Source organism: Trichogramma pretiosum, unplaced genomic scaffold (genome assembly GCF_000599845.2).
Source record: "Trichogramma pretiosum strain Unisexual culture from Peru unplaced genomic scaffold, Tpre_2.0 scaffold7, whole genome shotgun sequence".
In the NCBI taxonomy this organism is placed as follows: Eukaryota; Metazoa; Arthropoda; class Insecta; order Hymenoptera; family Trichogrammatidae; genus Trichogramma; species Trichogramma pretiosum.
The window spans coordinates 1,422,591-1,450,098 of NW_019641639.1; the positions used below are offsets into that span (position 1 = coordinate 1,422,591).

Below are 27,508 nucleotides of genomic sequence, written 5' to 3' on the forward strand. Positions count from 1 at the left end.
TCTGAAGCAAACACGTCAATCGGTTTCTTGCTACAAAACCATCAATCCATTACTTTGTAATGGTATGCTGAAACCGCGAATAAATTTTTCCATCATTGCTAGTTAATAATCTATTTTCATTCAATTAACATAATGAGCTTGCGCAGTGATCCGTGGTCGATCAGCGGTTAGTCGAATCACACGGACGGTAATGTATGATTTAATTTGTTACATGCATTATATTCGAAATCAAAGATTAAATTTAAGGTTGAATGATTTCGTACAGGGATTTAAAATACTAAAAGCATTGATTTTTAATATAAAATAGTTTATTTTCACATTATACATTCATAATACATTATCAATATACATTGGGTTTTCTTGAAATTCTTGGTAAAAATCGTATTGACGGTAATCAAAGTAGTACAAAATGAAAATGGATCGCGTCCCACCAAGATTATATATACAAAAACTTAATCCAAAAAAAACGCGCTCGCAAATACTTGAAATTAATTATCTTAACAAAATTATCTCCTATGAGATTCAATGATGATTATACGTAATAATAAGTAATGTAGTACAGTAATAAATCTTTGGTGCAATCGTCGTACACGAGGCAATGTAAATCGAAGCTCGCAGAGAATGTAAGGGGTACATTGATGATATACCTCGTATAAAAAAGGTAAATGGACAATGGCAGAGATATTATAATTAAACGTATGTACAAGTAGAAAAATCTAAATTCGCAAGAGCTGCTCCTTCACTTACGCGTTAATTATTATTTATATATCTAAAATACAGACATTATTAAACTCACTAGCCTCAACGTATTACTATTTTTTTCCTGTTTGTTTTTTCTTGTCTCTCTCGATCAAAATTTCGACATTTCCCCCAGAGCAGCGAACATTTTATAGATAAAATTTATTTACAATTGTATTTCCAACGATAAGTAGGAAATCACGATCGTATCTTACATTAATTAGTAGATGACTCTTCTATTATTTTTTTTTTTACTAGTCCCCATCCAACATTGACTATAATTTTCAAGCGACGAAAAAAAAAATCAAAAGGTATACAACGAAACTCGATTGTCGTTTTCTTCACACACAAACACATGTTATACATATAATTATTAATAGAGCAAGACTCGATTGGAATCGGGTTTGGTTGATCGCTGATACACATTCGCACACTTACACTTTTCACACGCATACTTGGGTATACAAATTACATTTTATATATCGGCTCACTCCCCAGGAACGAGCTCGCGGCATTGACTCGACACAATCCTAAAATTTCTTTACTTTTTACTTATTTTTTTTTTTACAAGCACTGCTGCTTCCTCTGTACCGACAACTCCGCGGATGCAACGGCCATCCACTGGTTCACGTCGGTCCTGTACCAGGTCAATCCCAAAGAGTATCTCCCGTTGAGATTCGCGTGCTGACAGTGACTGAACCACCAGCCGCCGTGATAATTGGCCGCGCAGTCGGTCGAGCTGATGTCGAGATCTCGATCCTTGGCCGAGAACCTCATGTTGTTCTGATAGTCCATGGCGTCGGTGGCGTTGCCGCTGTATCCCCCGACCCTCAACCTGTAACCGTTGTCCTCGCTGTCGACCGAGAAGTCCTCGTAATTGGCCACCCAGTAATTGCCCTCGATGTCGTTCAGTTCCACCCGCAGCCTCGTGCAATTGTCCCGACTGAGCCGATGCAGCGCCTCGTTGCCGGCCCAGAACTCGTTCATGGGCGAGCCGAAGCCCTGGGCGTAGTCGTTCCAGGATCGATCGAAGTCCACGGTGCCGTCGACGCGACGGCCCACGACGATCCAGCCCTTCCGGCAAGCGGCCAGCAGAGGCGCTCCGGGTCCGGGCGCGAGCAGGGTCAGGCCCTCCTTCTCCTGGCAGTTGCCGGGCAGAGCGTCGACCATCAGCCTGTACTCGTCCTCGACGTGCTCGAGCTCCCTCGTGAGATTCTCGACCCTCGCCACGTCCACGCCGGCCTTGACCTGCTTCAGATCGAAGTCCCGCAGCTCTTCCAGGCTCGTCTGCTGCGAGTCGGCGCGTTCCTGCAGCTTCGAGGCGCTCACGCTCAGAGCCTGAACGGCTTTTTGGAGATTGCCGAGATCGGCGCGTACGACCGAGAGATCGGCGCTCTGCTGTTGCTGCTGAACGTCGAGACGGACGAGCTCCCTTTTGGTCAGAGACTGATTGGCCACGAGGCGTTCCTCCAGAGAGGACAGGGACTCGAACATGTGGACGACGGACTGGCCGAACTCGTTGGAGACCCGGGCCGTTTCCGAGACGTTGCGTAATTTGTCGTTCACGCGGCTGGACATGGCCTCGAGAAGATTGAGACGGTGGAACATCTGCTGGTAGTCCTCGGGCTCGTACACGACTCGCTGTAGCACACGTTGACGACGACGATGACTTTTCTTGGCGTTGACATTGGCTCTGCGCTCGAGCTTGGATAGACGAGCCTCGAGACGTCTCACGGCGGTTGGTAGGCGCGAGTAGACGTGTCGCGTGTGGTGAAGCGTGGGCACGTCGTCCTCGGACGACGACGGTTGGAAGATTTCGTTCTTGAGGATCTCTCGGGAATCGTCCTCCTCCTTCTCCTCCTTGATGTCGGCGGCCGTTACGACTTGCGGTTTTTGGTTCTTCTTCGTGACTAGCTGGAGTTCGCGTTTGTAGGACTTCAGCTCGGTTTGCAGGGCAGTTAGCTGGAATCAGAGAAGAGCGAGAAAAAAATCGTTATTGACTCCGTTCAAGGTATAAAGTTTTTTATATTAAGATTAGAGGAATGAATGCGCGAGTAACGTAATATCAAATTGTAATAAAATACATCAATTAATTGGCCATATTTAAGTCCACTTCAATAAATGTTTTATGCGGTTTTCCTCTGTACTAAAGATGATTAAGTGCCATAAAGATGTTACTACCAGCTCATTGGTTAATTTGCAGTACGCGGTAAATTATTACACTTAACTTTACTCGATAAAATGAGAGACGCTCATTGCTAACTGTCACGTTTATGTGGTTTTCTTATCAATCAATTAATTGAAAAGTACCACAACAATTTTACGAGACAACCATTTCTGTACCATATAATTTAGCATTAACAATCCATATAAGCAGCTACTGGATCTAAGCACGATATCCAAGTTTAGATCTACATCTAATACACATAGGCTTTATCCCTCTGCGTCTATACTAGCTCTCTCGTGTGCATCGCGTGGCATCGTTATTATTATATGGTAAAAATAGCCCTTTTTTGCGCAAAACCGCAGTATGAGCTTATTTTTTTCCCCCTCATATATTCTCTCTTTTTCTTTGTACTCGCCATGCTGTGCACGTTATATGCACACATGCACACACGCGCGCGAAAGATAATCGTTCGATCGATTGGCTAACTTATTCAAGCGCGGGAGATTTGTTTCACTCTTTTTTTTTCTCTCCCTCTCTCTTTCTTTCTCTCAGGCAGGTTTACCCTTTGCCTGTGTACATACACACGTACGTACTGCACACTCGATATGTGCGTTACGTGGGTTAACAAAATAGTGTATGAAAAAAAAAAATGTAAAGTAAAGAATTGAGCTCGTATACATACGCGTGTGTGTCAGCTTGCATGTGTGTGTGTGTGTGTGTACAGTAACTAGAAAGGGATAAATCGAGTTTATATTTATATACCGGAGCGAGAGAAGAGGAGGCGGTGTGGCGGCAGCAGCAGCAGCCCCGAGCACGAGTAGCGCATTGATTTAGGCAGCTACCTACTACCACTACTACTACTATAGGCACACTCTTTGAATAATATGGAAACGTGACGTGCATAAAATTCGTATATATTATGCGACGATGCGATATCAGGGCCACAGGTGACACACACGCACACACATTATACGGTGGCAGACAGGGCCTCTATACGAAACATTTTTTTTATTTCATGCGCAGTCGACATTTTTTAAATTTAATTCGCGCGCGCGCGCGAGGGCGTGCGATATTAGAGAGGTGTGGAATAAAGAAATTAAAAAAAAAAATAAGTATATATACGATCGTGTGTGTGCATTTTTGACGAGGATAAATTGCACTCGACGCCTACTCTGTCAATGATACGATTGGGACGCAGCGACGACGAAACAAACAAAGCCTGCAGCGTTGAACGTCGTGTGTATTCGATTTATACATATAGGTCGATATCGTTTTGTATATAAAATTCCGCGTATGTGTGTGCGCGATTGTTATACCAATGCTTCCTATTACGAAGAATATGCATACGTAATCACGTGTAATGCATATTATTCGTTTCTCTGCAGAAGCCGCAGCAGCAGCAGCAGCAGCTCGTTTGCGATTTTAACGAAGGATCCGCAAATGTAACGCGCGTCATTCTCTTCCATTATGAATTCACACAATCGATCCATTTTACGTTATATCATATGCGTATCGTGTAATTTTGACGATATACATAACAGAAATACTCGAAAAGTATCGACTCTTTTGTGCTGCAGGAAACGAATTCGCACATATCTATCTGTACTCGTATGTTCGATATGTATCCGCGCAGAAACGGCGGTTTTTTTTTGCAATATATAAATGTAGGTAATAATGCTGCGAGGAGTCTCTGTGTTGTAGGTACGCGCGAGGAGGAGCTCAATTTCCTCAAGGTAGTGGTATGCGTGGTGGCAGTTGCTCGCGCGTGGGCATGTGTGTACATACGTGTGCATTATAATGACTCTACCTCACTGCCTCTGAAAAAAAAGGGGGGGCCAGGTGTGCGCCAGCAGGCCCCGAGGACGATGACGCCAGGCCAGTTTTATATACACGTACCAACGCGTATCGAGTCTGACCATATGTAGGGCTTATGGTCCTTCTTTTCTTTTTCTTCGTTCTTTCCATTCAATCGAGTGCAAAATTATTATTATACTATATACTCGAGCATACGCGAAAAATGTGCACCAAACGCGCACACGCGTGTAGGTGCGAATGCTATTATATACACATTTTAAAATATCGATCACGCGCGCCTACCTATCATCTGTCGAATTTTTACGCTTTATAACGAGCCAACGGAGTTGCGGATTTTGTTTCATTTTCGTGTACAAACACGAATACTGGGCATTCGTACGTACCCGCGAATAATATTACGCGTATCAAAAATTTGCAGAATTCGTTTCGATTTATCATCGCGGAGCTTGACGTTTTTTATAACGTGCAAAATTTTCAAATTGTATCGTTCGAGCTTTTTTACACGCGCGTATATCGGTAGAAACAAAAGAACCGTGAGCCACAGAAGTATCGCTTCGATATCTAGCTTATACAAATAGAATAAACAACGAATCGAAACGATGGTGATCGCGGTGAATTTCCAATATCGTGATTTTTGTAATTCGTGTAACAATAATAAAAAAAAAAAGGTAAATATCCAAAGCAAACTCTTCCCGGTTACGAGTACATTACTTCGGGAATATCGCGCGGCGCTGCAATTTTCATAAAACGACGTCCATCAAACATTCAGAACGCCGCGCACGTGCGCAACGAGCGAATTGGCCTATCCTGTATATTATATATTTTTCGCGGCTCGCGCGACTGTACTAGACACACACACACACACACACACACACAAGTACACGTGTGCTGCATAAATCACTCCTTATGACGCTTTACATCTTGCGCAGTATACACGGTTAAACAAAAAGGGCCGCCACGCTCGTACTTTCCTTTTATCTGAATTATTATCGTTGCAATTTGTCTGCCGCCTCGCGCGCGTACACGGTGGACTCGCGCATGTACGCACATTATTGTGTGCAGTGCACTTCGTTTTCTCTCTCTCTCACTCTGTATACTTTGCATTAATAAAATAATCATCGAAGAGACAAAATGATGATGATGATGATGCGCGTCCAGCGCTTGCATAAATATAGTACGCAATCATCAAGTAGTACAGCTCGTATATGCGCGCGTAAAACGTGTAGAGGAATGCAGGCGCAATAATAATATTGAGGAAATAGCGATTCGGAAGAGGCGATGCGCTCGACGCTCTCGAATTCGTCCTGTCCTATATTATAATGTTGATTTCCGCACCGATGGGCCTTTATCATAATTTTTTCACTTCCACCCCTGTATAATTCTAGTTCCCTTTTTTCTCTTTCCTTTTTTTTTGTTTTACATCCTTTCCTTATCTTTCTCTTTATTTTTCTCTCTCTCTCTCTCTGCAAAACTTATCCAATGTATAATAACAAAGGCGCGCGCGGCGCGAGTAATATAATGATAAAAAGAAGAAGCAGCAGTACGAGAAAAGGAGCTCGCTGCAATAGGAACAAGAGACGTACGTCGAGCGGAGAGAGAGAGAGCAAAAGTATCAAAGGATCGTTCGAGTCTCGAGACTCGCAGCAACCTATCAGCTCTCTTACTCTCGTGTATATATAAACGCGAACTTTTTCTAGGCAAGGATACAGGGTAGAAAGGAGCAGCAAAACTGGGAGCAAAAGGCTAGCAGCAGCAAAAGCAGACTAATAAAGGAAACGCAGCAGCAGCAGCAGCACAGAGCACAGCTGCTCGGCTCTCCTCTCTCGTCTCGTCTGCATGTATGTTATTATACCTTAGGCTACTCCTCGCGTACGCGCGCAAACCTTCTTTTTTTTCTTCTTAGTCTACGTCTGTCCAAAAATCGCAAAGTATATATGGAAGTCGAATATCGATTGATTAAAAAAAAAAAATATCCAACGTACTGTATCATAAGTTTTCGCGTCGCGCGATTAATCGTCATACTAGTTGTATGCATATCTAACACGTATAAGCTCGACGCGGCGCGGAGCAATAGATATGAGCCCAAAGCTCCTCTAATTAATGCTCAAATGCATATTGAATGCCAACGCTCGCGCTTCTCTATATGGTTTATGTGTGTGTGTATTATAGTCCAATCGCAAATTTCAAAAGACGCGTGTATATGAATCGCCTCGGCAGTTGGATAGGACGCGGCAAATATCCAATCGCGCAAGCTCGCGCTTACGTTTGTGTGTATTATACGCGACGCGCAACGCGGCTTTCGCCCCGCACCGATAACGTCGAAAGCTCGGACGAACGCGACCGAGGCAATATTATGCCGAGCTTAAGCGAGAGAATCGTCGGTGGTACGCGCAAAATTATCGAAACGGCGGCGCGCCCCGGCCTTTAATGCGCGGCTGATTTTTGGCATTTAATGCGTCGCAAATAGCCCAGCAGCAGCACGGCTACGGCAAACAGCCCCTGGGATATATACGCTGTAATAGAGGATATTTTTGCAGCGGCGGCCGGAGGAATACGTTAACGATTCTCGCTCCCGCGCGATTTTAACATAAATACCGTCGATTTATTCAGCGGGGCAGCGCGGGGCCGTGTAGCGCGGAAAGCAGCGGCAGAGATTATAATACTAATTTTCCTGTTTCTTTTTTTTTTGTTCTTTTTTTTAACTCGCAGATCCGCACGGAGCCCTCTGATTTAAATCGAATTTGCGGTATTACGCAGCTATTAATCGCTCGCGATTTATTTTCTATAATATATATGTCCGGAGTAATTGACGCGCGCGTTTAAGATAACTCGGAGCTCTCGAAACTTTTCAGAGAGAAAACTCCGATGGGGATATCGCTCGCTCGCGCGTACAGTACGCGGCCGACACAACTTTTCAATCTTTCGCACTCTTGCTCGCTCGACTCTCGTCTTTCGTGTACACCATAAAACATATAAATCTTCGTCTCGTTTTCTCGTGATTATATTGCGAAGATTTTTCGTATATATATAAAGGTATAAATCCTATCCTCGTGTAATAATTGCGCAGCTTGACTTTTCGGAATTCTCTCTCTCTCTCTCTCTCTCTACCTACATATATATTTGAGGAAGTAGAAAAATACCTGAGACGCCACACCGTCTTTATATTCACGTACGTATGTATGTGTTATATGTGTGTGTGTGTGTGTTCAGGAGCTCCGAGCTCTGGCCTCTGCGCCGCGGCGCGTTTAGCAGCTGCCACAATATTTTTTTTTCTCCTCTCTCTCTACCTTCTCCCTCTCTTTATACCTCACTGTGTTTGGCTCGACGAGCTCCCTTTTTTCACCTTGTGCTTATATATATACATAATATAAAATCCGCACGCGGGCAGGTGTCCCTCTCTCTCTACTCGCTCCGTAGCGCAGCAAAGCCAGCTCGTGTCACGTAAATCGCTTACACACACACACAAACATAAACGCGAACACATAATATTAAAGCTCATGTGTGTGTGTAAATGTATACTCAGGCCAAACGCGCGTAATGTATTCTCCTGATTTTCTGCCTCGAGACGACGACGAAGCGCGAGCCAACGTTTGAGTAATTCATTACGTTATATGTGGTATTATGATGATATAATAATAATAACCCGCACGACAGTCCGAAGCTTAACCGCGAATAAATATATATTTTTCTACTACGAGGAGGTGAAAAGTCAAACTCGACTCTCCCTTTTTTCTATTCTTTTTCCGTAAATATCACCCGAATAGATACGATGCAAATGTGTGCACGCGTGCTCGCGCGGCTGTGAAAATTTATTTCGATTCCTCGACGCAGCAGGCAAGGACTATTTATTGTATTAAGCGAAAAAAAAATCGCCTAGAAAAAAAGGAGGCCTGCACCACTGCAACTTTCGTCGTAAATAAATATATATTGTACTCGACTGCCATCGTCGTCGTCGTCGTACGAGCTGCGGTGCACTGTGCACGTAGCTTTTTCTCTCTGCCTACAGTGCAGCCCCAGCACAGCTCTATGTAGTGCATCGCGCGCGAAATTGATGACCCACTGTACGTCTATATCTGTATATGTGTTTTACGCGTGTACACATACATCATTCATGCGAAACTATGCACACACACTAACATTTAGGAAGAAGCGTAAATATACAGGTAGGAAAAAAAAAGCAAAAATAGGAACGAAAAATCATGTTTTTCATCATATAGTACAAGATGTACGCAGCTCGCGCGTTTTAGCTTTTTATATATAATATACACATACACGTGGGTTATGGTCGTCGAAATAAAAAAAAAATTGTCGAGGGCCGAGTGCACGGTATAGTATACCGGACAGTATTTTTTTTTGTCGCTTTTTTTCCACGCTAATTTTTTTCCATGTACTCAATGTTTTTTTCGAGCTTTACATACCTAGTACATATACATATAGCAGTATACACACAGGTATACGATGATTTTTTTATTTATTTTTTTTATTATTTCACATTATACGTCCCTCCATACAGAGACATAGACACACACACGCATCGCGCGTAGTGGTAGGAGCGAATTGTAAATTCTAATTAACGAAACGCATTATTCATACACGTAAAATATACGCGCGCCATTTCGTACGTATGTGTACGCGCTCGTTCGCTCGTTTATATACTAGGGCTGCGCAAAATTATATTTATCGTTATTTTCGCGAAATAAAAAGTGGGCGCGACGTTTTTTCCTTCTTTTTTTTTTTTTTTTATTCAGGTCGTTGTCTCATCGCCTCGTCGTCGTGACGTTTGATCGAAAAGTTGTCGCGCTGAAAAATACCTACGCCAATAATAATACTCGCAACGCGACTCCCCCCGCATGTAGGTATATATACATAAGTTAGGAGAGTAGATAACGCAACTGCGCGAGAGGGAGAGAAAAATTTAATTAACGAAGCGTCGGAAATAATAATAATAATAATAATAATCATATAAAAAGGTATGAATGGTAAACACGTAAACTAGCGACTCATCTTCATTCCGCGGAAAAGTGCGTATATACAACCCGTGTCAGATATCCGTCCTTCTTTTTTTTGTTATTATTATTATTCTTCTCAATCACGAAGCGGTGATATATCATTTCTCTCTAGCAGCAGCAGCAGCAGTTTTTCGCATCATTAGTATGAATCTCTCGTTCTCCGCTTATATACATAAACACGTCGTATTATGAATTCCAGTATATCCGAGCTTTTTTCCTTTTCATTCGCCGTATATTAGTATATAATCCTTCGCAGAGTCGTTTCGTATCGAAGCTTAATACCAAGATTATTATTATTACTATTCCTTTAAACCGAATTCGATAAGTGATGTAAAGTGATCGCGCGGCTAAGACTCGCTCCGATGTCGAATAAATATTAATGCCGCTCGCAGCTCAAAGTATCGAGTTTATATACTTATGTATAATATAACATAGCGCGCGCGAGACTTGATTCGGGATTTCGCACTGCTACTACACTCAGAGAGAGAGAGAGAGAGCGAGAGAGAGAAACTGGAGAAGAGAGAAAGATTAATAGTTCGGTAGTGTAGAGTATAAAGCAGGAGCGATCGAAGAAAAGCTCGTAGTGCGCCAAGTTTCGAAAGCTCGCGCTGGAGCTTTTATTATTATCGTTATTATCGCCGCTGCCGTGTATACCGGGAGAGTTGGTGCGCGCGGTTATTATGACTATTATCGCTGCCGCTACCTGTGCTAAACTTCCATTATACAAGTGTATATCTGTATATTTATTGTATTATATACACCGGTGGCGGCGGCGGCGGTGGCTATTGTACGATATGTACCTCTCTCTCTCTCTGCTTGCCGAGCTTTGAAACTTGCTCACTCTCCTCTTCGTGTCTTGCGTTGCGTTGTATAATTGATTTACCGTTGTTAGCGCAGTGAGCACTACTATACTCTTATACTGCTGTGCGCTTAGCTAGTCTCGGCTCTCTACTCCTATACTTTTCTATATGTATGTATGAATGTATGCGCAGTGTATATACACACGAGCGATGATCATACGCGCGTATTTACACTCGGATTTGTCCAATTATGAAACAAACGAGTCGTAGTCGTAATCGTGCATCGTCACACATTTTCTTTTCTCTTTTTCTCTCTCTCTGTCTCTCTCTCTCTCTCTCTCTCTCTCTCTCTCTCTGTGTTTCGTGCATGTCGCGGGAAAATGAAAACATCTTTTGCGCACGTTTGAATAAACGGTTTATACACGTTATACCGAGATGCGCGCGAGTCAAAGGGATTTTTGGAGTGAAACAAACTTTTTATTTTGCACCCGCGCGCTGGTGCGGATACAAAAAGATCGCCCTCGCTCTCGCAATTAGCGCCGTGCTTGGACGATCTTTGGGTGGAAATGGGTTCACGTTTTTTGCGTTGTAGGCCTACATATACACACGCGCGACCTATTATAAATAGGAATCAGAGCGAAAGAGAGGGAGAAGAGAGAGAGAGAGAGAGAGAGAGAGAGAGAGAGAGAAAGAGAGACGAATTCGACAACGATTGAGATAGGCTGCTTGACATTTGACTCTTTTTTTTTTTTGCTTTTTTGCTTCTGTTCGCTGCAGCAGTACCGCACTACCTATATGTACGCAGCCAAAGTTGTATATAATAGCGATCGCGAACATATGTGTAGAGAGAAAAGAGGGTAGAGATAGGACGACGACGACGACGACGTCGACGTCCCGTGATATCGATTGCCCCTTTTTTTTCTTTTTTCCAACTCATTCTATACCTGTACGCCAGAGAGAGAGAGAGAGAGAGAGAGAGAGAGAGTAACCGAGCGGATCAAGGGATGTTATATAAACTTCTTTTTTAGACCAATTAAATCCCAACTGTTTGCGATCACGGTTTTCTCTCTTTTTACCTCACTTCTTTTATATTTTCTCTCTCTCTCTCTCTCTCTCTCTCTTTCACTCAACTTTATTTTACTTTTCTTTCATAAAGCGATATGTCGATAATTAGTCACTTTGCTATACATAAAAGCGGCCGCCGCTCACTCTTCGGCCCATATATAATATACGTCGCGGCATACATAATGTATCCGATATCGATATATATGGGTCAAAATAATACTTTTTTACAAAACCGTGCGCACGTATGTCACCGATCTTGACGCGCTTTTGGTATGTTATAGTACATGGTAAAAAAGTCCCAAAAAAAAATTTTTAGACCCCCTCCCCCCTCCTACCCCCCACTTCCGGTATAAACGTCCATTTTCGATCTATATTTTTTCTGAGGACATGAAGCAAGTAAAAAATCTGAAAAAATTCATAAAAATACTTTTCCACAATCCAAACAACCTTGAATTTTTTCAGATTTTTTGAGTGCTTCAGGCCTTCAGATAAAATCATTGAAAATTTCAAAAATCGAGATACGGCGGTATGAGCCGATGTAGTACTCGGAAATTTTTTCAGTTATTTTTCGCATTAAAAAACATAACCTCAATTTTTTTCAGATTTTTTCAGATTACCTAACGCACCTTTTGAAGCCAAAAACCGATTTTTTTGACGAAAATAATTTTTTTAGGACAGTACGGAGCCTCGAAAAATCTGAAAAAAATTTTTTCTTGTTTTTTTCATCAAAATACGTAATCTCAAATTTTTTCAGATTTTTTAATTGAAGGCGATAGCTTCTAGGGCCGAAAAATGCTATTTTTAACAAAAAATGGTTCCTAGAACCCGATGGTTCCGGTGAAAAAATTTGAAAATATTTTTTTTGAATTCCTTGTCAAATTTTAATAAATTTTGACCGTTTCAAAAGTTCGATTGAAGCTTCCTAGCTCATTTTAGAGCAGGACAAAGATTAGTGCAAAATATCTGAAGACGTTTCTGAAGACATTAAGGAATGATAAAACTCGTTTGATGCTCTAAAATGAGCTAGGAAGCTTCAATCGAACTTTTGAAACGGTCAAAATTTATTAAAATTTGACAAGGAATTCAAAAAAAATATTTTCAAATTTTTTCACCGGAACCATCGGGTTCTAGGAACCATTTTTTGTTAAAAATAGCATTTTTCGGCCCTAGAAGCTATCGCCTTCAATTAAAAAATCTGAAAAAATTTGAGATTACGTATTTTGATGAAAAAAACAAGAAAAAATTTTTTTCAGATTTTTCGAGGCTCCGTACTGTCCTAAAAAAATTATTTTCGTCAAAAAAATCGGTTTTTGGCTTCAAAAGGTGCGTTAGGTAATCTGAAAAAATCTGAAAAAAATTGAGGTTATGTTTTTTAATGCGAAAAATAACTGAAAAAATTTCCGAGTACTACATCGGCTCATACCGCCGTATCTCGATTTTTGAAATTTTCAATGATTTTATCTGAAGGCCTGAAGCACTCAAAAAATCTGAAAAAATTCAAGGTTGTTTGGATTGTGGAAAAGTATTTTTATGAATTTTTTCAGATTTTTTACTTGCTTCATGTCCTCAGAAAAAATATAGATCGAAAATGGACGTTTATACCGGAAGTGGGGGGTAGGAGGGGGGAGGGGGTCTAAAAATTTTTTTTTGGGACTTTTTTACCATGTACTATAACATATCAAAAGCGCGTCAAGATCGGTGACATACGTGCGCACGGTTTTGTAAAAAAGTATTATTTTGACCCATATATATATGTATATTATACTCTACATTATGAATTAGCTTTCAAGACCAATAGAGTGAAAAGTCAAAGGCAAAATTTTACGCGAGTAGTCGAGAGTGCTGCGCTTTCTATCTTTAGTTATACAGCGTGCAGGATAGCGCGGAGCTTGCGCGCGCGGACCCCATTACGTCGCACAATTATCGGATTAAATATGTTTTCACCGAGGTTACTTCACGAACGTCCGCGCATACGACGAATCGGGTCACTTTTGCCCGCGAGCCGCGATCAAAAGCGCGAAGAAGACCCGACGCATTATTATCCTTGTTACATATAATATCGAAATGCAATCGGGCGATATGGAGCTTTTGAATTTTATATGACGAGCGCGGCCGGGCAGAGAGTACAGCGCGAGCTTAATTAAAGTGATCGAGTGTGTGTGTGTGTGTGTGTGTGTTTGTATGTAGGACAATGCCTCGCGGCCCTTGTCGATTTTGAAGTAAATAGGTTTACACGTACATACACACACGTATTCTAGGTACACCGACGCGATTATAATGCGATCGAATGATAAATCTCTGCCGCACCGCACTTTGGGCCAAGCGTATATATGTATGATTATATTAAAGTTAGATTATGGCTGTGTTTGCCCTCGCGGCGCGGCCTTATATAAATATATAGGTCGAAATTCATCAATGACATTTAGCCTTTGTTTCATCAATCAATTTGCGCGAGCGTACGCATACGTACGATCCTTTTTCCCTCCATTTTAATTACTTCTGCCCTGTACAAAGCTCACGCGGCTTATGCTCTATCGCGATGATTGAAAACTATAATTGCTTTCTACGACACCGAAGATCGATGAAAATGTAGTACGGTATCGATTATGCGTATATGATTTCTACATTCTCACCTGACTAGCGAAATCGTCGATCCTGTCGGTCCTGTCCTCCTCGTCCACCCTGATCCCGGCGAAGCTCGCCTCCATGCGATCCATCCGGCCCTCCAGTTTGCGCGCGACGTGGCCCAGACCGGCGTAATCCGCCCTCAGCAGCTCCATCTCGGCTCTCGACTTGGCTCTCTCGGCCATGTCCTCGCTGGCGTTGTTGGCGCGTAGCACCTCGGCCAGCTCGGCCCTGAGCTCTTGCACGGCGTCGGCGAGCCAGCGCAGACGTAGCCGCTCGTTTTTGTTGCTGCCGCTGCTAATGTCCGAGCCGCCACCGCCACCAGCAGCAGCAGCGCCGGCGTCGATGTTGTTGCCGCTGACTGGGAGGGCTGAATTTTGGCGCAGATAGATCACCTCCTTCCTGCAACGACACGAGCACGCGTTATAAATGGATCATTGTTTATATATTTTCGTAAGAGAGAGATGATTAATTATTGAACGTGTCAGCCTCCTGGCTCGTGTATTTTGTGATGGAGCTTCTATACATTCTCGAAGAGCAAGATAATGACTTTACCAATTTTCTCATCGATAAAAACAGCAAAGGTGCCAAGCTTGCATCGAATTTTTACATGTCATTAATTGCCATTTATCTTCAAAACCCTCAGTGCCTGAATAGTAATCGTCGATATAGTAGCAGTGGCATTATATATATATCGCTCGAAGCGTTTACAGAGCTCCAGCTGCGAGCTTTAATTCAAATATTGAATAGAGAATTCGACGGCCTATACACAGCCACGAGGCTTAGCCGCAACAGATCAAACGCGACCATACAGACTCTCTCTCTTGAGCTTGCAAGATAAATACTGCCGCGCCGCACCGCCGGTGGTGGTGCAGTAGTACAATACAGCAGCAGTAGTAGTAGTAGTAGTAGTAGTAGTAGCTGCAAGTCGAGTTCGGGGATCCGTGTAAAAGCTCTCGGTTCGCTATATATACATATAACGAGGCCTTTAATATAATATTCGTACAAGCCCACAGCTGCTGCTGGCTGGGCTCGAGTGGTACAACACAGAACGACGAATCGCTTCTTTGTGAGAGAGACGTAATCGCTTTATATATTATTATTACTATTATTACGTGTATAGACGTGCCGACAAAGGATATGGCGCCTTTGCGCTGCATAAATATCATTACAGCGGTACGATCTTCAAAGATGACAAAAAAAAAGCATTTGCACCGGGTGCTCTTATTCCGCAGTAATGCATCCTTGTTTATATGTATAATATAAGAATTAGAGCTTTTCTCTCGACTCGCGAAATCGGATATTCGCGCGAGCTCATAAATAATTGAGAGCGACGTTCGCGTGCGTACACGAGCTCTTCGAGGATTTAGCATTTCTTCTCTCGACTTCGCAGAGTGAAAAGATCATTCCGATCGGGGCATGGCCTTCCGACTACGCCGTGTATATATAATATATATATACGTATTTATAAAACACCCCAAGCTGCTGAGATGCAGCAGTGCTGCGCGCGGACCTTTCAGAGTGCCGCGCGCAGAAAAATCTTTCGTTAGCTGCAGAGCTAAAAAGAGAGACATGGACTTTTTTTTTCATGCGCAAGGGTTTTTAAATATAAATGTCAAGTACTCGAAGGGGCAGCGGCATAAAGCATCGCAGCAGTAGCGGTGGTACAGAGAGAACCTCGCGTAACGAAAGACCCGAGTTTTATATATACCTACGTACACACACATATAAATTTTCGCTCTGCGATTTATGTTATACGCGGCAAAGGTCTCCTCGCGCGCTTTGAGCCGAATTAAAAACCCTTGAGACGAGGGAAAGAGAGAGAGATACGGTGTATGGAGAAGGAAGAAGGAACGACGCGAAAGGGGGGTTATATAAAGAGGATTGTATACTGCGCCGAGGAGAAACGGAAGTACGAAAAATGCACATCGCACACACTACTACTAAAAAGGCTTGAAAATACTTATTACTAAGTAGTATATAATAAGCTCTATATATACTCTATAATACTTCGGAAGTCAGTCGGTCCCAGCTCTCTTTTTCTCCCCTTGGGGTACTCCGCGCGCACGACTCCTCTTCCTCGCTCGCGCGGCCGAAGTAATTATAATTATATACGCGCTCGTGCAAAAGTTAAAGGAAAAAGCTAAAAAAAAAACAGAGGACAGACAGAAAGGAAGAACGAAGCGAGCCTCTGTATCAAGGAAGTTAAGGAGTAAAGGGGGGGGGGGGATAGAGCGTGCAGCGGCCAGCGCCGCGTGCGCCACTTGTACATCCTATCTGCGTGTATCCACGTGTGTATAATGCACGAACGAGAAAAGCTCCCTTTTTCCTCCTCCACTTGCACACGTATCACGCGCGTTAACGTTACGGTGGCGGAGCAGCGCATATATATAGATCCTCCCTCGAGTCGCTCCACAGTCTCTGTTCTCTGCGGTTGCTATTTATTTTTCGGCTTGACTCGCCGTGTGTGTGTGTGTGTGTGTGTACGTATGTGTACCTCGAGACCGCGAAGCGACTTGCGAGCCTTGGCTAACTCTCTGGCTTTGCTTTCTTTTTACCGCCGCGCTCCACTCGCTCGAGTGTCTCGCTCTAAATTTAATGAAATCTCCTCGGTAATGAATTGAATTTAATTCGCGATTGTGCGCGAGTCAGAGTGGCGCAGAGGGCGAAAAGTGTAAAGTCGGTATATGTATTCCTATATATAACAGCTGCTGCCGCTGCCCGAGCACGTGACGCGCTCGCTCGCGCCAATTATTCATCGCTTAAAAGTTACACTTTATATCGGTACAAAGTGTATACTTAATATATACGGGGCTGAATTAATTAATTGCCGTTCATACACGCACGCAGAGCAGAGAGCATTAGCAGCGGTTCGATCGAGAGTCGAGAAAAAAATGTTATAAAAAATTTAAATCATCGGAATCGCGCGCTACGTAATGCGCCGAACACTCAATTTACTCACTTGGCATCGTTATTTACCTTTTAATATGTTTTCTCGCGAAATTAGCGTGGCCTCGATTTAATGTCAAGCTATATTATGTATTTATAATAAATCGAGTCGCGCGTTTCGCAATGTATATCTATAGGTCGTGTGTGTGTACTTTAAAATATGTGTGCCGCGGCAGCTGTGCCATCGTCGCGTGTACCGGAGGACCAGCCAGTAATTGGGTATGAATTTTTTTTTACCTCCACTTCTCTATCTGTATAACGAATATGTAATTTTAATTCGACGATGATTTATAAGCGCTTCGAATATTATTTATATTTATTTTTTCTTTTAATGAGGTACCTCTCTCGAGTGTGTGTACGGTTTTTTTCTTTCATCTCTCCACTGCTGCGCTCACTCGCAAGAAAATATGAAAAAAAGTAAAGTGAAATAAAATTGAAGAAAAAGAGAGGGAAGAGCAGCAGCGGCAGCAGCAGCAGCAGCAGCAGCAGAGGAAGGACGTCCTCCTCTCTCTCCGGAGACATATTCTTCGCGCTTGGCCGACATACACGCTGCAGTGGCTTCAAGTATTTTATAGGACTCTCTTGACTACTTATAACTGTGTGTGCAGATGGGGGTAGGGAGGCTAACACGTGCACTGCGCTGCAAGCTCGCCTCGTCTCTCTTTCTCTCTCCTCGTCGCCGACGAAGGCAAAAGTTTACGGCTCGACTAAGCTGGACAATCAGAAATTACGATATAGCCGCGCGTACATACAAGCGACCATATAGTGCAGTATATAGGAGGCAAATATGGTTGAGCTGGAAATGCATGCATGTCTCGGTCCTACTTGACCCCCATCTACCTGTGTTCTTCCCTATATAAATATGTGCTATATAACGTGGAGAGAAACAGAGTAAACCTAGGCGAGGTCCTTTGGGGATTTTCGCGCGAGCTCGACGAGTTTGTGTGCACGCGCAGACTCACACAGACACACGTATGCATATGCTGGTGACTTTTTTCACACACGAATTTTACATATACGTATATATGTGGACGCGCGTACGTACTGCTGATCATGCAAACGAAAAAATTGTTCCCATATATGCAACAGAAATGAAATCAGCATACATATAGAGCGGAAATAGGAACGCGGTGGCGGTGCCTGTAGCTGCTACTATTTTCGGAGTGCATCGGCGCGAGCCTCGCGCGTATACTCCTGCTTACCGCGAAAAATAAAATCCAAAAAAAAAAAAAAAAAAAAAAAAATGTTGGCTAAAAACAACTTGGTTTTATGGGTACGTGCATCGCTCGATCGATGGCGAGAAATAAATGAACCCGCAGCTTACGTATGGTATTTTCGTATTAAAAAAATAATAATAATGATGATAATATAGGCCGGGGCCGAGAGCTTTCCATGAGCTTTTTTAATTACTCGAAGTAATATAGTGTACAGTATAGGCACAGGGGGCTTGGTTCGAGTATTATATAATATAGGAGAGCCCTTATATATAGCTGTTGTCGGGTCCTCGTAATTTTCGTTAATTATTATCATCGTTACTTTGGGTTCCGAATGTCATTATAAATATCTCACACAAAATTTTATATCATTACATAGACTGTAGTGAAGCTTCACTGCCCTTCGATCACGATGAAAAGCTCCGCCGTCAGCGTGTGTCGACTTATAGCCTATACACATTACACACACATACGCGTCTCTTTTCATTCTCTCTCTCTCTCTGTTGGGTTAATTAATCAAGCCTTCCTCTGAGTGCGTGTGCACATACAGATACGAGCCTATATGGGCTATATCGCGTCAACTGTCTCCCCCCCCCCCCCCCCCNCTATATCGCATCAACTGTCCCCCCCTCCCTTGGATCAGAGTTGTAATTTGATTTTGATATTTTATTCTGCTTTCCAAGAGTCAATATGAAAAAATGATTGAACCATGATTTTTTATGTAAAATTTGACGAGGAATTCAAATTTGATGTCAAAAATCATATTCATAAACTCCAAGCACCTTAATTTCTTACTTTCAGTCTCAGTGACAAAAATAAACATGTTCGTATCGTTAATATGTGTATATAACATATGATAATTATGTATACACCAAAATACAACTTCTGATAAATTGTTGTCATCGGCAGACAAACAGACTTCGTTATTAACCTTCATATGTTCCAATAAAACATGATTTTTCTCTAGATTTCCTCTATTCTTGACACATATGAAGTTCAATAATGAAGTATGTTTGTCTGCCGATGACCAAAGTTTATCAAAAGTTATATTTGGTGTATCGATGAACATATTCCAATACTGGCCACATGGCTGGATACGAACATGTTTATTTTTGCTACTTAAGCTAAAATTTTAGTATATTTTGGGTCCTGGGTGGGTCAACTTCCTCGCGGACTAGTTGCAAACGATATTTTTTAACTCTGCTTGCGAGAAACTAGGGTTTTCTGACGCTTTAAGGTTAGAAACCCTGTGTTTCGCGCACGCAGTGTTAAAAAGAAATTAAAGTACTTGGAGTTTATAAATATGATTTTTGACATCAAATTTTACATAAAAAATCATGTTTCAATCATTTTTTCATATTCACCTTTGGGAAGCAGAATAAAATATGAAAAATCTAAACAAAAAGAGGGTGAGGGACAGTTGACGCGATATAGCCCATATATACCAGCAGCTATCAGTGAACACGAAAACGAGGAATTCAACTCCCTGTACATTTAATTACGCGTCGATACGTCGAAAGAATTTGGCGCGTTGGAATTTTTTTCCCCCCCTCTCTCTCTTCTCGTTTTTTTTCTGCGTGCACATACGGATGATCCGATTGCCACCCGATCAACGATCGCAATGTGCACCGCGTCATAAAATTTAGTTACGCGCTCGTGTGCAATGGAAAAGGTATGCGAGCAGCTTGACCGAAGCATCGCAAGTGCTGCACTCGTCGCTCGTTACGTTCGATCATATTAATAATAATCGAACGTGTAACTCCTCGCTTGGCGCGTGGGTGTGTGTGTGTGTGTGCTAGTAGGGGGATCGTCTTGCGTTACACCTGCACCGCGACGATATTAATATATACAAAATTTCATCGCCAGTGATATTTCAAACTGCGGCATGTGTGCAGCGCATTGAATAATTTTCTTTCACGGCTAATTGAATTATAACTCGCGGGGGCTTCTCATATATATATATCAGCAGGTACCTGCTGCTGACGGCGGGTACACACCTCGTCAAATTATCACGCAAGCTCGTCGCGAGCAATTAATTCGCTCGCCGGTTTATTACATAGATATATAGCTACGTAACTGCGAATTAAAAAGTTTTCGAATTCCTGATAGAAACGTCGAGAAAGAGATGGAAAAAATTAATCTACATGATAATATTATAACGAAGCTCTCTCTCTCTCTCTCTCTCTCGGTCGGCGCATGGACGACAAGGAGTGAGCTTGCGCTGCGGAGAAAGAGACGTAACAGTGGTAACTTTTTGTCTGCCGCTGCCCTCTCCGCTTATGTAATAATACGCGCGTATAGCGGGCGAAAACTATAATACGTAGAACTGCTGGCTGGCCCCCATCGTCGTCGTCGTCGTCGTCGTCGTGCAGATAGCGCAAACCGGTATAAAGCCAACTTATGTCAATTTGAATAATTCAATAGGTATAATAAGAGCTTGCGCAAAACTAAACTTCCCCATGCTGCGGCGGCGTACGGCGGGGGTGGCTTAAAAAACCTTATACGAGCTGCGGAGAGAGAGAGAGAGAGAGAGAGAGAGAGAGATGCTGCTCTCGCTAGCGCACATTTTGTCTCCGCTTCGCACACGGCTTTTCATACGCGCGCGCGCGTGTGCGTAAATGTGTTATACCACCTACCGCCTCCAACGAGCGCGAGAGCGAGAAAATGAGAATGATTCCGGAGATTAGAGATATGTTGCCGTGACCGCCGAGTATGTGAGTGCTTCGCGCACGAGTACGCAGGTTGATAAAGAAAAAAAAAAAAAAATTACAAAAGAAAAAAGGGAGAGAATGAAATTTTTCCCTATCTCTCTTCCTTTTTTTTTAAACTCAATTTCACGCTACTCGCATTCGGCAAAACGAGCCGCCTTTATAAAAAAAATACGCTATTAAAACTCTCGGCCGGCCGAGCTGAAGCTCGTGTCTCGAATTTCGGTGTGTGTGTGTGTGTATGTATCCGCGAATGTACAAGCAAGAACGATGGGCTTTTTTCGTAAATTAATTAAATCCCCGCAAAAACATGCCCACAAAAAGCACCTACTCCGTACGAGGCGATTTTATACGTTTTGCACGCAAATACGTATAAATAGGTTTATGTACGCCGAAAAAGAGCTCGAGAGACGAATTTATGCGATAGATACGCGGTAATACATATCGAGGTGCTGTATACACGCAACGGCCCAGCGACAGCAGCGGTCGATTTCGCGTTAAATTGGAAATACAGCAATAAATGAGCTTCTCCCGCGAGCAATACGTCTTTCCTTTTCTCTCTGCTACTTCTCGAGGTTCTCTCTTTCTCTGCGGTTAAAATAAAGTGTCACGTATTTGTCTTATGCCAAATAGATGAGAAACTCCTCTCTCTATATAGCTCTCGATTCGAGCTCTACACTACGTACGTGCTGTATCGATACTACTCTTTTTTTTTTTCATTCTTACTTCGTTTCATGAGAATTGCGAGCCGAAGCCGAAGTCGAGGAAGAGGAGGTCGAGCGTAAGGTGCTCCGTACTACATGCATGTTATATCTATATATTTGCTCGTTCGCTCTTCTGTCTCGAGAAACGTTAGCGCGGGGCGCGAGAGGGTATACGTATAGCAAGTATGTATACATAAGCGATCGACTGGAATTTTTTAAACTCAAGACGATCGATTTCGTTTCTTTTTTTTCTTTCTCTGTTGAGACGAGGATCTCCGACGTTGCATTATACGAGAGCTGAGCTGCTGTATATATATACGGTGAAGCACGGAGTAAGAGTGAAAGAGCTACCTGCAATACGAGAGGAATAATAAAAAAAAAAAAAAAAAAAGAAAGAAAAATAACGAGATTCGTTAATCGCATCGCTGCTCTGGTTTTACACGCGTGTCTGTCTGTACTCTGCATACACCTCGGGCAGGGAGAGAGAAAGTAGTGCAATGTTACGCAAAAAGCTACATAGCCGTATAATATGCATCACGACGCGTATACAATATTATGCGTGCGCCGTGGCGCAATGTTCACCACTCGAAAATTGTCTGTGTTTGTAAAAAAATCTCTGGTAGGAAGGAAAAGCTGCTGCTGCTGCTGCTGTACTCGCGAAATGATACATACGTAAGTACATAACGCGTAATTTAATACGATACGTCGTCGCGAGCGAGCAGCGCAAAATGTTTCGTTTTCTTCGTTTTCATCTTGTTTTCGTCTTTTTAAAATATATTTTTGTCGCATGTTACGAGCGGGTGCACGCGACATGCGCAAACTTTTCAGCGTGCAATATTATCTCGTCGTCGCGCGCAATACGAATTTTCAAGTTTTTGTATTACGTACATATAAAAATGTACATCACGTGTGCTTGTTTGTGCATAATACAGACTCACACACACAGGCTCATCACTAATATATATGCATAGGTACATATACTGCACAGGCGTATATATGCTCTTGAAAGAACAGAGAAGTTAGTAGAGTAGAGTTAAGCTAAGACGAAGTTTTTTTTTCGTGTGTTTGGAAGAGGGGGCGAAGGACGCGCGCGAGCGAAAATCGACACCCAACGACAGCTGGCTCTGGTCTCTCTCTCTCTCTCTCTCTCTCTCTCTTTTGTGTGCAACCCGCGCGCGATGCATCCACAGAAGCAACAAGCCAAGCAGCAGCAACGGCAGTAGCATCATAAAGACTCAAGAGAAGAGAGGGAGAGAGAGAGAGATGAGCTTGTGAGCGTGCGGCATATATATATAATATATACAGGTACACCTCTCCACTTATGTATCAGAGGTATATATGCTTATTATTATACCTATATATATATTTTGTGAAAGCAAGTTTTTAAAGCGTCAGCTGGACCAGATAATCTTTGCGGCTTGTGCTCCTCTCTACCTCTCTCTCTCTCTCTCTCTCTCCCCCTCGCTGCTGTGATGCTCGCAAATATACACACAGGCTTTGCGGGCTTTATGCCGTTCCAGATATATACGTATATATATGTATGAACGTGTACGGATCGAGGGCGCGTGGCACGTCGCGCGCGGACACAACTGTACGACAGAGGAGAAAAAGAAGTTTAAGCATATTGTTCTCTTGGTCTCTTTCATTCTTCTTTTCGATTCTTTCTCTCTCTCTCTCTCTCCTCCCTGCAATTCTTGTACTTTTTTTTGTTGTACAAACGAGCCACGCGCGCGCATACATGTGTACGATGCCCCGAAAAATATGTAGGTAGGTTCAAACGTGTGCATTATAACGACGATGTATGTACCAAGTGTGTTTGTACCAATGTATAATGCATCTCGCTCTGCAGCACCATCTGCACTTTTGGGCTTTATCATTATGTTACACGTACAATATACCTTTCCAAATTTGAAAAGGCGCGAATATATACTTATATACGTATACCTCGCAATCGCGCGCGCGCCGAGGCTCTTCGGAGTCGTTTCGGCAGGCTCAAGAGCTTCTCTCTTCTTCATCTTCTAGTATAAATTCGGTCGATAAGAGTAATGCATACATAGAGTTGTATAATGAAGTGCGTCGTCGTCGTCGTCGTCGCGTATCTGCATATTAATGCACCCCCACACACCGTCGTCGATAGTTGTCGCATGCATACCTATATACAATCATCGTCGTATATATATAGCTATCTCTCTCTCTCTCTCTCTCTTTCTCTCTCTCATCGAGTACTGCGAGAGCTTTTATAATCACCGGCGCATAGAGTGAGTAAGGAGAGCGAGAGAGAGGATATTTATGTTATATATACACGAGCGGGCGGGTGCGCAGGCATCAAATTCTCAAACGCGGTGGCGTTGATGAGCTCTTTTCAAACCAAAAATTTCTTAATATAGAAACCGAGCTTTACTCTCCCACATAATATATAAAAAATATGTGGAGTATATTATGTATACTCTCGCTTCGAGCTTGCAAGCTCTCTAATTTTTTCTCTCTCGCGGTGCTCTCTCGTCGCGCGCTATGCGGTCGAGGTTTGAAATTTCATCGAAATTTAATTATCGTCCACTCTGCTAGGCGCATATAGTCGCGCGTGTGCAGTTAGATATACAAAATATATGATTCAAATTTAAACTATGCTTTTAATTAACGTACTCTCCGTCGCCGTCGCTTTGGATCGTTCCCTCCCGCAGAACGGATATACAGGAGTTTTTAATATAGTATATAGGTGTCTCTCGATTCTTTAATAAAGCTCGACGCTCTGTGCGCGAGTGGTATACCATGGGTTGAAAAAAAAGACAGCCAGAGAGAGAGAAGACAATAATAGCCCCCGCGTGCTTTTGTTTTCGCGCGACACGCGTACATATATATACACTCGACGTGCGATGTTCATTTAACGCTCAGGGATGTATACCATAGGACGGGAATTTTTTTCGCTTACTCTCTCTCTCTCTCATTCTGGACGCGCTGCGCACGCGGAAATCGAATTAAACTCCCGGTTTGATTTCTCTTCTCTTCTCTCGGGCGAAGCTTAAACGAGAAACGAGGATATAGGTATAACATTCGTTTGTGTATGTATGTGTATAGTTGCTCGACCGAACGAAAAGAACCAAAAAAGAAAAGTGTGTGTAAGTAAGTAAGTAAGTAAGTTAAGGGGGTGTGTAAGAGAAAATTCCGCTGAAGCCGAGAGAACATTTTCAAACACACGCACACACACACACACACACGTAGTAGGTAGCAGTTAAGTTGTTTATAGGCGAGTAGCGGCAGCGGCGTGGGTGGCGATGTTTGTTTTGTATTTATAAAAGGGTGAAAATTTTCTCGCAGCGCTGAGACGCTTACACGCGCTTATATAAAGAAAGTTTGCGCCTCTCTCGTCTCGTCTCTCTCTCTCTCTCTTTGGCTCTCGATGCAGTTAAAGGAAGTTTGTTGTTTCAAGTACATAGACTTGGTGCTACTGCCAGCTAGGTAGCTAGCTAGCTACTAGCTACTGCTAACCATGTAAACGCCGTATATATAGCGCACCGTAGGTACAAATTGAGCGATATCGCCTCGAAAGCTCTTTCCTCGACGAGGCTATGGCTAAAAATAATAATAATACGAAAATACAAGTTACCTCAACTGTTTGATCTCGTTCTTGAGCACGATCAGCTCCGTGTTCTTCTCCATGGTGCGCTTCAGGCTCGCCTCGAGCGCGTCGTAGTCCTCCTGGCGATGCACCAGGAGCGCCGCGACCTGCTCCTGCAGCAGCTTGACCGTGCTCGCGAGCTCGTCCTCCGAGCCGATGAGATCGTGGCTGCCGCTCGAAGCGGCGCTAACGACGCGCTGAAACTCGGCTCCGTCAACGACGACGATCGTACCGATCATCGCTGCTCGAAGCAGCAGCAGCATCACCGACACGAGCTTCATGGTTCGAAGATCGCGATAAATTTAATCCCTGTAACGTTATCTTCTTTTTTTTTTTTTTTTTTGATTTATTTTTAATTGGAAACTCGTAGCACAAACGTAAGACACAACAACGAAAACATCAACGATCGAATAAACAACGAACGAGTAGCGACGAAATCAATGTCGATTTTACGAACTGTTATACTCGTACGGTATACTCAAATCGGCGAGTGGTAGTAGCAGTTAAAGCTGGAGCGGCGCGAACGGCACGTCCTCATCGCGCAAAGCTTGACTGGCTTATGCCGCTGCCGCTGCTGCTGCTGAGCGAGCGAGCGAGCGAGTCTCTCGAGTAACATAAAAGCCTGAGTGAGCGTCTACCTATATATATATATGTGCATGTGTATGTGTGTGCGCAGCTGCACAGGTTCGGAGCGGAGTACATATAGGTAGGATATACACCGAGAGAGGCACGCAACGCACGAGTCGCTCGACGAGCCGACGACGACGACGACGATATAGAGCGGCAGGTGTGCGCGCGCCTGCCCCTGCTATATAGCCAACATCGGCCTGCGCAGCACACCTCCGAGCCGACCGAGCGCCCGCTTCAAGCTGCGGCATGTGCACTACACACGCGCGCGAGAGGGAGAGGGGTATAGGCATATTATATACCGTAAGTCGGAGTCGTGTGCGTTGGTGTGTGTTGCATGCATGTGTGTGCAAAGCTACACGCAGTCGATTGGCAAAGTAGCAGCAGGACGACGACGACGACGATGTGCGGCTCGTGGCTGCGCTTCTTACGTGCGTTGTATATCGTATTATATGCGTTATTTGTAGCCGCACATGGACCGGGGGCTCCCGACACTTTTATCATAATATACCCCCGCATTTTATTCCTTACTCCCTTTGCTTCTTCTGCTCGTATTATTATACTTTTATATAATGCAACAGAGTTTCTTCGTTCGGCAACATCTCGTAAGTTTTGCAGGCAGCCACTGCCACCGCTGCTGCCCTTTTCCTTCTTCGTTCTTCTCCTCCTTCCCCCCCAATTTTTTTTTCTTCTTCTCTCTCTCTCTCTCTCTTTTTCGGTTATAAGTACGCCACGGACGTGATGTTATTATCTAGAAGAAAAAAAGAGAGCGAGAGAGAAAAAGATATAGACTCGGTAATAAAGAGGGGCTGCCGGTGACGCGTGCGGATCGCGCGAGGCTCGTGACTCTCGGCGAACTGCTACCTAAAAAATTTCTTCTTCTTCCTCTTTTCTCTCTCGATTTTTGAAATTGAGCTCTCCTTGCGCATACACACATACACATACACTGCCACTTGTTGACTTGTACGAAAGGGCAAATACGCTTGCATAATTATGCATTATGCATGATACAAGCGTGACAGCGATATCCCGCCCTTCCAACAACGAAAAAAAAAAAATAAATAAATAAAAAAATAAATAAATAAAAACGCGTGGAGCGATCTCTCGGTGATTGAAAAGTTGATGCTTCGTGCGCTCGCTACAACACGTCGGAATCGATATTTTCGTGAATTTTAATGTACCCCCCGCTCGCGCTTTTATATCCTGCTGCTGCGCTATCGCTCGATGGATTGTAAAATTTTTCCTCTCTTTCCTTCCTCCTTTTTTCCCTTTCTTTCAATTTTTTTTTTTTTTCGTTGTTACATATTTAGTAATGGAAGCTCGAAGTTACCCATTGCGCTAGAAGCTATACAGAACTGCACTTTACTTTACGCGCAGCCGAAGCCGCGATACTGCTACACCCACGCGGCGGCGGCGGCGGCGGAATAAGGGATTGAATTTTGAACAATCGATATTAACTTTTCACGATACG

The 27,508-nt window shown here is 43.3% G+C and overlaps 1 protein-coding gene across 1 annotated transcript; it reads right to left on the reverse strand.

Annotated features, from left to right (window-relative positions):
- Nucleotides 1-849: 849 nt before the first annotated feature.
- Nucleotides 850-25,955, reverse strand: LOC106657166 (protein scabrous-like). Its single transcript, XM_014378528.2, has 3 exons — nt 25,399-25,955; nt 14,228-14,621; nt 850-2,700 (listed from the first exon to the last, which is right to left on the reverse strand). The coding sequence occupies exons 1-3, from the start codon at nt 25,689-25,691 to the stop codon at nt 1,303-1,305; spliced, it is 2,085 nt and encodes a 694-aa protein (XP_014234014.1). The 5' UTR covers nt 25,692-25,955; the 3' UTR covers nt 850-1,302.
- Nucleotides 25,956-27,508: the final 1,553 nt, after the last annotated feature.